Source organism: Phyllobates terribilis, unplaced genomic scaffold, assembly GCF_046119375.1.
Source record: "Phyllobates terribilis strain yellow unplaced genomic scaffold, ASM4611937v1 Scaffold_12__6_contigs__length_324123572, whole genome shotgun sequence".
NCBI classification, from domain to species: domain Eukaryota; kingdom Metazoa; phylum Chordata; class Amphibia; order Anura; family Dendrobatidae; genus Phyllobates; species Phyllobates terribilis.
Genome location: NW_027362772.1, coordinates 303,156,353 through 303,171,623, shown reverse-complemented (window position 1 = coordinate 303,171,623; position 15,271 = coordinate 303,156,353). Strand labels below are relative to the sequence as shown.

General features: G+C 50.3%; 1 protein-coding gene across 1 annotated transcript; it reads left to right on the top strand.

The window, feature by feature from the left end:
* Positions 1 to 1,543: 1,543 nt before the first annotated feature.
* RBP7 (retinol binding protein 7) lies at positions 1,544 to 14,761 on the top strand. The gene is made up of 4 exons (XM_073657285.1): positions 1,544 to 1,723; positions 3,113 to 3,291; positions 3,990 to 4,091; positions 14,538 to 14,761. Exons 1-4 carry the CDS (start codon positions 1,648 to 1,650, stop codon positions 14,598 to 14,600), a joined length of 420 nt encoding a protein of 139 aa, XP_073513386.1. The 5' UTR covers positions 1,544 to 1,647; the 3' UTR covers positions 14,601 to 14,761.
* Positions 14,762 to 15,271: the final 510 nt, after the last annotated feature.

Genomic DNA, 15,271 nt, shown 5'->3' with positions numbered 1-15,271 from the left:
TTCCAGGCTCTAATCACTAGAAGTCTCAGCATTCTCTCTCTTTCTGTGCTTTGGTTCTTTCTCTTTCCACCTCCTCCTCTCTCCCTTCTTCATAGACTCCTATAGGCAGCAGGTGTAACTTGATCCCTCACTACAGACAGATCTGAGCAATTTTTCAGAATAGATCAAAAGTGGAGAAAGAATCTGATTTTTTCTGATAAGATATTTTACAAAATTTCTTATCTTCACCTGTTCTACTTACTTATGAAAATGAATGAAAAGTGTCATTACTCTTTAAGGCCACAGAGAAACTTTCCATAAGGGCTCTTTCGCACGTCAGTATCTCCGGTACTTGGGGTGACAGTTTCCACACGTATCGGAGACACTCAAAGACGTAGACCCATTCAAATGAATGGGTCTGCGCACATGTCAGTGTGTTTCCATGGACCGTGTGTCTGTGGGCAAAACACTCTGACATGTCCGTTTTTGGCCGGCAGCACATGGACCCATTCAAGTCAATGGGTCCATGTAAACACGTACCACACACGACTGCCATCCGTGTGCCACGTACCGGCACTTGGGGATCAGCGGTACAGTTAGTGCTGTTCCCAAAGCGCCGAGTGCTGAACGTTGTCCTCATCATTGTCCCCTGGTGCTGCGATCAGCACCAGCAGGGGATAATGATGGAAGTTGTAGTGTCTGCTCCACAGTGTCCACTTGTAAAAATAATAAAATAAAAAAATTCATATACTCACCTGTCCTAAGCGTCCCCCACTGTAATCCATGCAACTACTCAGCAGAAGCGCTGGGGAAAATGACTCCTGCAGCGAGCGCAGGTAAGTGTGCTCCTGATGCGGCACACATGTGCCACACAGGTACACAGGGGCACGGATATCTCCGGTACGGGTTTTTGCGATACCGGAAATATCTGGACGTGTGAAACCAGCCTAACGCTGCTTATTGATTTGAACTATTGAGCTCCAGCTTTAGTCCATTGATTGCTGTTAATAGCCATACGGTTCTACAGGTGAGGATGGAGTCACGCACCTATTTTTTGTAATGCAAGTATGGACCGCAATGCACAGACCGGCAAATGTGGTTCTGTGGAGCTCAGGTCAGGAGACCCATGGCCGGGCCGTGCATCCTCCATATTCACCCCATGCCACATGGAAGTGCAAATCCAGCCTAAGACTATGTTCACACGATGAGCTTTTGATGTTACAGATTTTCGAAAACAATGCAAGTAACCTATGTTACTTAATGGGTGGAGAAATGGTGCAGAAAATCTGCAACATCAAAAAAACTCACCAAAAATCTCATAGTGGGAATGTGGCCTAAAACTGTAGGTCACCTGCACAACTCTGTGGGTGCTAATATTCAGTGGGAAAAAAACTGGATCTAGGATGCATGGATGTTTTACGTGACAAGGTTGCTGTGAATTCTGAGCTTTACATACAATTTGGATGTTTTGCAAGAGAAAAATGACACTGGTGTTTTACCCCCACCGAGCACAGGATCCATGCACAAGCTGTAGAGAAAGGGTTAAAGTCAGCTGATTGGTGTGTGGACCTCCCAGCTGAGCTGTGACACTCCTCCACAATGAGTATATAACTGCTTGGCTGTGCTGTACCTCTATAGCTCCTCAGGGTCAGCTACAGCTCTGCTCTCATGGCTCCTCCAGACTTCAGTGGCACCTGGAACATGGTTGGCAATGAAAACTTTGACCGCTATCTGCAGAGCCTGGGTAAGTGGGTGATGACATTGAGGTCACATTGTCCTATATTTGGCAGGGGTGAGGGGTTGCATTGGCAGCTTTACTTCTCATATAGTTGTCTCCACCAGGGGGTGCTGCTGGCATGTTACCTGTATGACCTGAGTGTTTTGCAGGTTACTCCAGGTCTTTGGATCATTCACCTGTCTAAGTGCAACCTCCAGTATTGTACCCCCTCCAAAATGCCACAAACTCTGCAGAGCATGATTCTACCCACCCCCACCACAGCTGACCTGTACTAAATGTCTGACCTGTGACATGTTGAGAAGACAGAAAGCAACTTAATATATTTGGAATAGTTCAGCACTTCCACAAATGTGACTGTCAAAATGACATTAGTATAAAATAGCAGTGTAGTTTGTTTTGCTAAGTGAAGTATACAATACTTAACACAATCACATTGTATCTTGTATGATTAGTTAAAAAAATAATCTTGGTGATTTATCTGTAAACTCCTTGTCTATAGTTCACAGCAAGTGAATATAGAAGGGAATGGGGAGGAATGGGCCACCAGAATACCACCGACTATAGCCCAGCTGTCTGACCGCTCCAGACATCAATGTTCATGGAAGGATTTCCCACTGACACATTTCATATGTAAACATTTTTTTTTTCTAATTGATTTAAGCTATAAATTGCTGAGGAGTCAGTGGCATAGAGGATCTGTCTGACTGAGTCATTTATATTGGTGCAATGACAGAAGCCTATAATATAGGGGAGGGGGGAGTATACAGTAGATGCCTAGGGACATGAATCCAAGCTGTCATATTATGGAGTACTGGCTGCTAGGCATAACCTAGTGGAAGAGCCCCCCTGTTCTGGATGGACACCATGTCCTGAATTTTCACTAATGGGTGATATTTATTGTTTTGGATTCATGCAGGTCTCCTTTATTCCTTGAAGACCTTTTGTGTTAACTGGTCTATTGCCTTTATAATGTCATATGATGTATTAAGGTCCCTTCCCTAGTATTCTTAATAATCGGTCAAGTGTTCTGAATTGATCTTCGTGCTTTAATCCTCTGTGCTGCTGCACACATCTTTGTCCTGTCCTTGTGAAAGCGGAAGGGTCACTATTGCACTTGGGGAACCCCAAACTCTCCACAAATAGCATCTGGTAGTTGGGGGTCCTGACTTTGCAATGTGACCAATAAACTTCAAACTTCCACCTCTGCAATTCTAGCCGGATACATTTTGTCAAAGTGGATACAACTACAGCAAACTATTTAAAAGGACTTCGCCTGTCTCTTGTGTGCAGGACCAGGACTGTGCAGGCTCTGGCTGTATGAGGTGCTCACAGCAAGCAGAGCTAGTGAAACCCAAAGCAGCTGGACAATAGTCTTCATTTCTCTATTACTTACAGGTATCGACATTGTCACCAGGAACTTGGCCAAACTAATCAAGCCTCAAAAAATCATCATACAAAATGGAGAATCATTTGAGATCCAGACCCAGAGCAGCCTGCGCAGTTATCGGGTTCAGTTCACATTGGGACAAGAGTTTGATGAGGACACAAAGGGCCTGGACAACCGGAAATGCAAGGTGAAGTCAGAATGTCAGCCATCAATCTTGTGGGAGGAAGCGGCTTCACAGCACTAGCAAAACCTCACATGTCTAATACCTCATTGACACGGTGCCTTTTTTTTTTTTTTCTTTCTCCGATTAAAAATTTAAATGGATCAGCACAAAAAAAATAAGGTATAAAATTAGGCACATTTTTTATCTATGTGGTGGGGAGAAACTAGCTGTAAAGGTGTGTGTCACCGATAACATACAGATGTCTGAATGGGGGCCTTAAAAGATATACTTGTTATGCTGGGTGTATTAAATAAGGCAGCCTTTGTAGCAATGCAAAATTTACTCAATGGTCAGTTTCACTACTGACCAGCAGGTGGCAGCCCAGCTCTAATCAGGAGCCACCACTTCTGACCTGAACCTGGAGAAACTTTCTAGTTCTGTGATGATCCGTTGATGGCTTTCTAATGATTAATCTCTAGTATATAAATAAAAAAAAAAAAATCTGAATAATAGGCTGTCTTGTTTACTACTAAAGGTAGTGATCTGTTCTCTCTTGCATATGCCATAAAGTTTAGGTGGGTGGGTGCTGGCTACAGGATCCATTGAAAATTTATCACTGGAAGTTGAACACTTATTTCCAGCCATATCTTAAAAGAAGATTAGGGAGGAAGGGGCAGCTAGTTTAATACAACTTTTGTTACTACTTTTATTTCTTTCCCCAGAGTCTGGTTACCTTGGACAATGGGCGTCTCATCTGTGTCCAGAAGGGAGAGAAGAAGAATCGAGGGTGGACGCACTGGATCAATGGTGATGACCTACATCTGGTATGTATTGCATATAGGGGACTTCAGATAAAGAGCGGTGATGACACCGCCTGGATAAAATGTTACCAGTCTCCAAAAATCCTACTTTTCTAATAAACTATGTAACTTGACGGAGCTATTCCTGGTGAGCTGCTCATCCTGATCTGCCTGGTTCATGGCTATTACAGCGGTCTAATAGCTATACGTATTTTGGGTAACTCTTCCTATCTAACTTCTTCATTGTGATCTTGGGATTCATATTGTCAGTGATTCTAGTCTGAGCTCCCTCCGCTGTGTGGGTGCACACACTCATGTGAGTGGGCCGCTTCTGAAATGCCAAGGCACAATGCTGGTGTACAGGGAGGGACCGTGGCAGCTGATGCATCTGCTGCTCGGTGTATTTGCCCCTCGTACTCGGCAGTGACTTCATACTGCAGGCTGGTGCAGCAGGTACCCCCAAACTTATTAGTCCCCTCCACCTGCAGAATTGGATGTACAGGTCATTCTTAATGGGGAAGGGAAATCTATATTAAAGGAACAGATATTTATTTACAGATGCACAAACCATGCATCCACCTGTCTCAATAATAGTATATGGGTCTAATATGTAAATTTTGGAATCAATTGCAGGTCAAAGGGTTCATCTTGTCTTATTTTAGACTAATAAAGGTACAGGTGCATCTCACTAAATTAGAATATCATCAAAAAGTTAATATATTTCAGTTCAATACAAAAAAATTAAATTGATATTATAGAGTGATTCATTTTTGGTAATGTTGAGGATTCTGGCTTACAGCCAATGAAAACATAAAACATCATTATCTCAGTAAATTAAAATAAAACCTGCAAAGGCTTCCTAAGAGTTTAAAAAGGTCCCTTAGTCTGTTTCAGTAGGCTCCACAATCGTGGGGAAGACTGCTGACTTGACAGATGTCCAGAAGGCAGTCATTGACACACTCCACAAGGTCCCCGAGTCTGGAGGAAGAGTGGAGAGGCCACAATCCAAGCTGCTGGAGGTCTAGTGTGAAGTCTCCACAATCAGTGATGGTTTGGGGGCCATGTCATCTGCTGGTGGAGGTCCACTGTGTTTTATCAAGACCAAAGTCAGCGCAACCGTCTACCAGGACATTTTACAGCACTTCATGCTTCCCTCTGCCGACAAGCTTTATGGAGATTGTGATGAACCTGTAGCCGCCATCTTGGTAATGATAAATCATATCCAGGGATGGCCACACTTCAGCAGCCCCCACCCTTGGGACCTTCTGTTAAAACGTCAACTAGATAGTTTCCCCCCATCCAGGCTCCTGTAAGATAAGAAGCCTACTTAACACTTGAATGCTAGGAGCTTCAAAGACTTCGAGAGGAAACACAGCCAGCAGGGGGGGGTGCTTCGTCTATCTGTACCTGACCATTTGTCCCATAGGACTAGTTTCTTTGTCTGTCACAAGCATGGAGGCATAAGATATAGAAACATGAAAAGTACACGCATGTTGCATGGGATGGGCCAATAAAAAAATATCACGGCGTCCCGGAGCCATTGCGCACACAAGCCTCCGCGGTAGACGTTTGTACGTGCTCTGGAAGCCAAGATATAGCGCGGAGCCATTCCTGAGGACCGTATGGTATCATAATTGATATCAAAAGGTCGGTTACGGCGGCCCGAATCCATGGGAACCCCTGGGGGTATCATGAGACCATCCCAGAAGAAGTTATTGGGTTCCATAGAATTTGGGCTTCTGATCGAAGTTAGACCTGAGGGTGGAGACTGAGCCAGCTGACCTCACCAGCAGTGGGCGGGACAGGGCAGGTAAGATAGCAGGACAGACAAGAGACAAGTCAGTTTTTGACCCAAGAGTGGTGTGCTGAACATCTGAGCACCAGCTGAGGCCACCAAGGGGAGGAGCAGTTTGACCATGCGGTGGTAGGCCTCAGCCTGTAACAAAGAACCGTGCCTGCGACCGCAGAATCCTCTCCCTGCGTCACAAGAAAATCAAGAAACCGGTAACTGATATGCTGTGGTGATTCTGTGTGTTGTATTCCATTGTTGTATAGTTTAGCCTGACCTTATACCTGTGTATATTTAGTTGTATATCGTGTATCTAGTGTATTATTATAATCAATTACCTCAAGTAATTGTGGGCCTGCCTTTTATTCTGCATAACGAACGCACGTCCGTGTGAGCTCGGCTCAAGCCAAAAACGCTACCCAGGGTTGGTTCCTGACCCGATATAGGCCCATTCACGGACTGGGCGTATATCTAAAATAGGGACTGGTGGCAGCATACCAACTGGGGATTGGGGAAGGCTGGTAGTGACGGTCGGAGGTTCAGATATATATATTCCTGGCGCGGCCAAGGAAGATATATATACCGCCCTCACTACAGAGGGCCCCGATACCCAGTAGGTTACAGGACAGTCTCCCTGGCGACCGCTTATCCTAGGTGCAGTTCCTTGACTGACCTGAGGCTAAGAGGGCGCTAGCGAGTTGTGCTGTGTAGTGACGTTACGGTTTAGTGACGTTGAAGGGATAACACACTACCGTGTTCCCTGCGCTGGTTGCAGCTTCCTGGCACTACTTTCTCTAGGTGCAGTACCTTGACTGACCTGAGAGGTAAGGGGGCGCCAGAGAGCTGCACCCACCGGCCGGCTTTCATCACATTGGTGGCAGAGCGGTGGGATTGCAGAATAATAGTGTTGTGGGACCCCTACTCCCAGGCACTAAAGACTGCCAGTGGTAACTTCCACTGCTGGAGTCTTAAGGTCAGCCCAACGTTAGACGGTCAGGCTAAAAGTATAACAAGGTGTGTGCAAACTCAGGGTTGCAGCGGTGTCGGTTACCAAGATGGCAGACGGCACCAGGAGCAAGACCCTGCAGGAGGCTAATGCTACGGTCCGTGTGGCAGGAGGGGAGGACATTGTTACTCATGGCGAGGAGGAGTCCAGCCCGGGCACCTCAGGGAGCCAGTCCCCAGTATACGGTCCCGCAGTGGGCTGCCCACCACCTACCCAGCCCAGCCTGTCCAGATCACAAGCCCTTTTACAAGCGGCTATGGCAAGTCTCCAGTCTCATGGCGATGCCGTCTACAAAACCCTCCTGGCAGCATCAGAGAAGGCAGCGGAGGAGGAGCGTGCAGAGCGGGCTGCGGAGCGGGCTGCGGAGCGGGCTGCGGAGCGTGAAGCTGCAGAGCGCCGGGAGGTTGCGGAGCGTGCAGAGCGAGCTGCGGAGCGCCAGCACCAACTGGACCTGGCCCAGCGGGGGCTTCCGCTAGAGCAACCAACCCATCAGGAGACCAAGTCGTCCAGAGTCCGAGCTGAGGACTTCCCTCTACTGGAGAAGGATGGGGACCTGGACTCCTTTCTGGTGGCATTTGAACGGACCTGTCTTCAGCACCATCTGGCCCGGGATCAGTGGGCCAGATACCTGACCCCCCGTTTGAGGGGTAAGTCCCTGGATGCCTTGGGGGACTTACCTGCCGGGGAGGTACAGAACTACGACTGCATCAAGCGGGCCCTGATCCGGCAGTACAACCTCACTCCCGAGTCGTACCGCCAGAAGTTCCGGAGCCTGCTGCGTGGCCCCAAGGACACCTGGACCGATCATATGCGGGCGCTGTTGAGAGCCGCAGAGCACTGGACCTCGGGTCTAGCGCTTACTACCCGCCAGGAGGTCCAGGAACTGTTCGTCACGGAGCAGTTCTTGTGGAACTGCCCAGAGGACCTCCGACAGTTCCTCCGTGACCGAAAACCAACAGGGGCTTCTGCTACAGCCGCCCTGGCAGACGAGTATGCCAATAACAGGGCGCCTGAGCTGAAGAAGTCTGCCAGCAGCACCTGGAGAGGGGGTAAGCCCAGTCATGCCCCTGTTTCCCCGGCCCCTAGAACACAAGGGGTGTATCCCCCTGTTGCCCTCTCCAGGCAAGGACCAGACGTAAGACGTTGTCATCTATGCAACAAACCAGGACACTTTAGGGCTGAGTGTCCCCAGCGCCAAAAGACCCCATCCCAGTCCCAGAGAGCGCCCAATGTTTTGTGTGTGGGAGGGGGTGGTGGTAGGTCCCTGGACAACATCCAACCCGTCACCATAGGCCGTTCTGCGGTCATGGGACTGCGGGACACTGGCGCTGAACGAACACTGGTACGGCCTGAGGTGGTGTCCCCCCAGGACTTGGTACCAGGAAAGACTCTTTCCGTCTCCGGGGTTGGAGGCGTGGAGCCGGCACTTCCCGTTGCCATGGTGTATTTGGACTGGGGTGCCGGAAGGGGGATGCGGGAGGTGGGAGTAACGCCAAATATTCCCGCAAATGTTTTATTAGGGACCGACTTGGGGCGTCTAGTATCGCAGTATGTACCCTCTGAACCCCCAAGTTCGGCCCCCCAAGAGTGTATTGATTTGTCTGCTGCTAATGCCAACCATGTTGTATGTAGTGTGTGTCCTGCTGAGGAGGAGGGAGTGAAACCTGAGGGTAACACCTGCACAGACACAACACAAACAGGGTTAGTGAAAGCAGGTGGGGAGTGTGGGGATGCCCGCAGAGGTGCTCAGCCGGCGTGCCGTGACCTCTTGTCCTCCGGTGAGGGAGGGGGCGGGCAGGATTCTGTGGAGGGAAGCTCAGGGATGGAGAGGGGGGCAGCTACCGGCAGTGTAGGGCTCCCAGGGGTATCCAGGCTGCTGAGTATAGGCCCACTGCAGGGGGAGGAACAGGCCATGGGAGGTGGGGGTGTCCCAAGAGAGGAGCCGCCAGGTAAGACCCCAGGGCAGGAGTTCCCCACATCCGAGATGTCCAAAGGCCTAGGAAGCCTGCCTGATCGGGCGGCTTGGTCAGAAACAGAGGGGAAGCAGGCACTACCCACGGTCACAGCGGTCATAGCCGCTGTCACCAGGAGTGGGAGCGCCGGAGCCCAAGGAGCCTTGCAGAGGTCCGACGGCTTCCCCACTTCTGACCAAGTGTCTGCCGGGTCAGACAGCGGCCAGGTGACATGCCCGGAGGGGCTGACGGAGGATGTGGCAGTTTCGTCGATTCTGGCCACATCAAGTCAGGAATTTCAGGCTGCGTTGGAAGCAGACGACAGCCTGAAAGCTCTCAAGGAACAGGCGGCACAGCCTCCCATGGAGTCAGACTGCGAGCGGGTGGTCTGGGACCAGGGACGGCTGTACCGGGTAACGGTCCAGCAGGGTTCACCGGAGGCGTGGCCCAGGGACCGACAGTTAGTGGTACCCTATCCGTTCAGGGCGGAATTGTTGCGGATCGCACACGAGATTCCGATGGCCGGACACCTAGGGATCGCTAAAACCAAGGCCAGGATAGCTCAGCATTTCTACTGGCCTGGGATGGGAGCCGCGGTGGGTGCCTACTGCCGTTCGTGTGACACCTGTCAGAGGGTGGGGAAGGCGGGGCCGCGCCCCAAAGCCCCACTGGTAACTCTGCCAATCATCGAAGAGCCTTTCTCGAGGGTTGCTGTGGATCTTATTGGACCTCTGTCCACTCCCAGCCACTCCGGGAAATGCTTCATACTCACGGTAGTGGACTATGCCACCCGGTACCCGGAAGCGGTAGCTTTGTCGTCCATTCGGGCCGACAAGGTGGCTACCGCCTTACTGGAGATCTTCTCCAGAGTGGGTTTCCCCCAAGAAATGCTCACCGACCGAGGGACCCAGTTCATGTCGCGGCTGATGGAGTCCCTCTGTAAGCAAATGCAGGTGCAACATCTGGTGGCCAGCCCGTATCACCCACAGACTAATGGCCTGTGTGAGCGGTTCAATGGCACCTTAAAGCAGATGCTTAAGATGTTGGTCGACTCCCACGGGAGAGACTGGGAGCGTTACCTCCCACACCTCCTATTTGCTTACCGGGAGGTTCCGCAGGCCTCAACGGGGTTCTCCCCCTTTGAGCTCCTGTACGGGCGACGGGTACGGGGCCCCCTGGCTCTGGTGAAGGAAGCATGGGAAGGGGATTTGGCCACCCCCGAGGTGTCGGTCATCGAGTATGTCGTGCGCCACCGGGACAGGATGATGGCCTTGGCAAAGCTGGTGCAGGACAATATGGCCCAGGCCCAGGCCGACCAGAAGCGGTGGTACGACCAGAATGCTTGTGAGAGGACCTACCAGGTGGGTCAAAAGGTGTGGGTACTGGTCCCCGTACCACAGAACAAGCTTCAGGCAGCCTGGGAAGGTCCCTACTTCGTGCACCAGAAACTCAATGCCGTCACCTATCTGGTCACCCTGGATCACGCCCGTGGAAGGAGGAAGGCCTTCCACGTGAACATGATGAAGGCTCATCATGAGCGGGAAGCGACTGCCCACCCAGTGTGCAATCTTCCCGAGGAAGGAGAGGTAGAAACCCTCCTGGATCTGCTCACCCAAGCCAAGGCGGGTGGGTCCATCGAGGATGTGGGGGTTGGCCACCAGCTCACGGAGGACCAACGGTCCCAGCTGGGGACCACCCTGCACCCCTTCCGGGGGCTGTTCAGCAGCCTGCCCGGAAGGACTGAGATGGCTGTCCACGACGTGGACACTGGCGATCACCCGCCGATCCGGCGTTCAGCATATCGGGTCTCTTTCGAGGTGCAGGGAAACATGCGCCAAGAGATAGACGAGATGCTGAAGCTGGGGGTGATCCAGGCATCCAGCAGCGCGTGGGCCTCGCCTGTAGTCCTCGTACCAAAGAAGGACCGAACTACACGGTTCTGCGTGGACTACCGGGGGCTCAACGCTGTAACGGCCACCGATGCGTTCCCCATACCACGCATCGATGACCTGCTCGATCGGATGGCCGGGGTTAAGTACCTGACCATCATGGATCTGAGCCGGGGGTACTGGCAGATTCCTCTGACCCCCGCGGCAAGGGAACGCTCTGCCTTTATCACCCCTTTTGGACTGTACGAGTCCACCGTGATGCCATTCGGCATGAAGAATGCCCCTGCCACTTTTCAGCGGATGGTCAATACGCTGCTTGAGGGACTTGAAGGGTACGCGGCTGCGTACTTGGACGATATTGCAGTCTTCAGTCCCACTTGGGAGGATCACCTAGAGCACCTGCGGCAGGTGCTCGGTCGGATCCACCGGGCAGGCTTGACCATCAAGCCGGAAAAGTGCCAGCTGGGCATGAGTGAGGTCCTCTACCTGGGTCACCGGGTAGGCGGGGGGGTTCTGAAGCCAGAACCGGGGAAAGTGGATGCCATCGCATCCTGGCCCACTCCTAGGACCAAAAAGCAGGTGATGTCCTTCTTGGGGACCGCCGGGTACTATAGGAGGTTCGTCCCACACTATAGCACCCTGGCCAAGCCCCTGACGGACCTCACCAAGAAGAAGCTGCCCGTCGCAGTCGACTGGACAGTCGCCTGCGAGACAGCTTTCGGGGCACTCCAGGCCGCCCTAAGTAGCTCCCCTGTACTGCAAGCTGCCGACTTCGACCGGCCGTTTGTGGTACAGACCGACGCCAGTGACTTTGGCCTCGGTGCTGTGCTAAGTCAGGTCAACACGACAGGCCAGGAACATCCTGTCTTGTACCTGAGCAGGAAGCTACTGCCCCGGGAGGTGGCTTACTCCACGGTGGAAAAAGAATGCCTGGCAATTGTATGGGCCCTGCAGCGTCTGCAGCCCTACTTGTACGGGAGCCATTTCACCGTGGAGACGGACCACAACCCCCTCAGCTGGTTACACACGGTCTCTGGGTCGAATGGCAGGTTGCTACGCTGGAGCCTCGCTCTCCAGCAGTACCACTTCTCCATTCGCCACAGAAGAGGCCGTGACCACGGTAACGCTGACGGGTTATCCCGGCAAGGGGAGGGTGCAGAAGGACGCACGGGGGAACACAGGAATGTGCTACCCCCTCGCGCCCTCGTATAGGGGGAGGTGTGATGAACCTGTAGCCGCCATCTTGGTAATGATAAATCATATCCAGGGATGGCCACACTTCAGCAGCCCCCACCCTTGGGACCTTCTGTTAAAACGTCAACTAGATAGTTTCCCCCCATCCAGGCTCCTGTAAGATAAGAAGCCTACTTAACACTTGAATGCTAGGAGCTTCAAAGACTTCGAGAGGAAACACAGCCAGCAGGGGGGGGTGCTTCGTCTATCTGTACCTGACCATTTGTCCCATAGGACTAGTTTCTTTGTCTGTCACAAGCATGGAGGCATAAGATATAGAAACATGAAAAGTACACGCATGTTGCATGGGATGGGCCAATAAAAAAATATCACGGCGTCCCGGAGCCATTGCGCACACAAGCCTCCGCGGTAGACGTTTGTACGTGCTCTGGAAGCCAAGATATAGCGCGGAGCCATTCCTGAGGACCGTATGGTATCATAATTGATATCAAAAGGTCGGTTACGGCGGCCCGAATCCATGGGAACCCCTGGGGGTATCATGAGACCATCCCAGAAGAAGTTATTGGGTTCCATAGAATTTGGGCTTCTGATCGAAGTTAGACCTGAGGGTGGAGACTGAGCCAGCTGACCTCACCAGCAGTGGGCGGGACAGGGCAGGTAAGATAGCAGGACAGACAAGAGACAAGTCAGTTTTTGACCCAAGAGTGGTGTGCTGAACATCTGAGCACCAGCTGAGGCCACCAAGGGGAGGAGCAGTTTGACCATGCGGTGGTAGGCCTCAGCCTGTAACAAAGAACCGTGCCTGCGACCGCAGAATCCTCTCCCTGCGTCACAAGAAAATCAAGAAACCGGTAACTGATATGCTGTGGTGATTCTGTGTGTTGTATTCCATTGTTGTATAGTTTAGCCTGACCTTATACCTGTGTATATTTAGTTGTATATCGTGTATCTAGTGTATTATTATAATCAATTACCTCAAGTAATTGTGGGCCTGCCTTTTATTCTGCATAACGAACGCACGTCCGTGTGAGCTCGGCTCAAGCCAAAAACGCTACCCAGGGTTGGTTCCTGACCCGATATAGGCCCATTCACGGACTGGGCGTATATCTAAAATAGGGACTGGTGGCAGCATACCAACTGGGGATTGGGGAAGGCTGGTAGTGACGGTCGGAGGTTCAGATATATATATTCCTGGCGCGGCCAAGGAAGATATATATACCGCCCTCACTACAGAGGGCCCCGATACCCAGTAGGTTACAGGACAGTCTCCCTGGCGACCGCTTATCCTAGGTGCAGTTCCTTGACTGACCTGAGGCTAAGAGGGCGCTAGCGAGTTGTGCTGTGTAGTGACGTTACGGTTTAGTGACGTTGAAGGGATAACACACTACCGTGTTCCCTGCGCTGGTTGCAGCTTCCTGGCACTACTTTCTCTAGGTGCAGTACCTTGACTGACCTGAGAGGTAAGGGGGCGCCAGAGAGCTGCACCCACCGGCCGGCTTCCGTCACAGAGATGGAAATGTCATTCTCCAGCAGGACTTGGCCCCTGTCCACACGGCCAAAAGTACCAATACCTGGTTTACACACAACAGTATCACTGTGCTTGATGGGCAGCAAACTCACCTGACCTTAACCCCATAGAGAATCTATTATAGAGAATCTATTATAGAGAATCTATTATAGAGAATCTATTATAGAGAATCTATTATAGAGAATCTATTATAGAGAATCTATGGGGCATTGTCAAGAGGAAGATGAGAGACCCCAGACCCAACAATGCAGACGAGCTGAAGGCTGCTATCAAAGCCACCTGGGCTTCCATAACACCTCAGCCGTGCCACAGGCTGATCCCTCCATGCCACAGGCTGATCCCTCCATGCCACATTGATGCAGTAATTGATGCACAAGGAGCCCGACCAAGTATTGAGGGCATTTACTGAACAGACATTTCTGATTTTAAACATTTTTCAATCTGCTATAAAGTATTCTAATTTACTGAGATAATTTGTGTTTTCATTGGCTGTAAGCCATAATCCTCACCATTAACAGAAATAAACACTTGAAATAGATCCCTCTGTGTGTAATGACTGTATATAATAGATCCCTCTGTGTGTAATGACTCTATATAATAGAGCCCTCTGTGTGTAACGACTCTATATAATGAGTTTCACTTCTTGTATTGATGAACTGGAATAAGTTAACTCTTTGATGATATTCTAATTTAGTGAGAAGGACTTGTATGTGCTCCTGAGACTGGTCAGCAGCAGATTTTATGGATTGGGGAGAAATAATATAGTTTATTACAATACCAGAACTAAGGATGAGATTTTACTCAATGTCCAGAGAAACCCCCATAGCTGAAATTGACTGGTGCTACAAATTTAGTTTTTATTTTTGTTTGTTTTTTTTCCCCCACACTTAAACTAATTTTGGCGCCATGATAAATTCTGCATCAGATAAGTACCATGTGCACATAACCTTTACACGCCAGCCATATTATACCTGTCCATGGTTTCTAAAATTCTCACTGATGCCACCTCCTCAAAGGGAGGCAAGTATAACTGGCAAAGCCTACAGGACTGATCAGCTTCTTCAATGCCCAAAACATTGTATTTTTAATGTTTTCTTGTTTCCATCCCACAGGAACTAAGTTGTGAAGATCAGGTGTGTAAGCAAGTGTACAGAAGAGTGCAGGAGGCGAGCTGAGGACCCCCACACCATCAACTCCAGACCACCCTGTCTGGATAGTAGATGTATCTATGCAATAAGTGTTTTTTAGTCCAGTATATTTATATTTCTAGATAGTTTCCTGGCTTTGTGTTACACTTGCAGTGATTACAAATATTAATTAAAAGTATTTTTTTTTTCTGTTATTTGCATATTAAAATATCCAGGCATCTGAATTAACTGATGTTATACTTTGCATTAACAAACTAAAAGACAAAGAGTAAGGTATTAGACTGCAGCCCTCCACTTTTTTTTTTTTAATTTTTTTTTAACCCCTTCCCGACCCGTGTCACACCGTTTGTGACATGGAAAACAGTTCGTTCCCGACCCATGTCACAGCGTCTGTGACATGGAGGGAAAGAGCCCCTGCAGCGCCTGCGAGCGGGGTCACTCAGGTGTCACAGTTGCTACTGCAACTGGACATCCTGAAGTCGACCCCCCCCCCGTGCCTGGGACCCCTCCGATTGGCTGTTTCATTTTCACTTTTAGTGAAACTGCCAATCGGTATGAATTAAATATTTCACCAATGAAAATTGGTGTAATATTTAAATCTGGGCATTGCCTGATGCTTACAGCATCAGCCATTGGCTGGGGGTAGTGTCACCTCTGTCCCCCCCCCTCCCCCCCAGATCTGATTGGGGGGCTAGCTT

Excerpts from the sequence above, each read along its gene's own strand:
- RBP7 (XM_073657285.1), top strand. The coding sequence starts at position 1,648 with ATGGCTCCTCCAGACTTCAGTGGCACCTGGAACATGGTTGGCAATGAA. Across the intron at positions 3,292-3,989 it reads TGGACAACCGGAAATGCAAG|AGTCTGGTTACCTTGGACAA; the intron begins GTGAAGTCAGAA and ends TTCTTTCCCCAG. Across the intron at positions 4,092-14,537 it reads ATGGTGATGACCTACATCTG|GAACTAAGTTGTGAAGATCA; the intron begins GTATGTATTGCA and ends TCCATCCCACAG.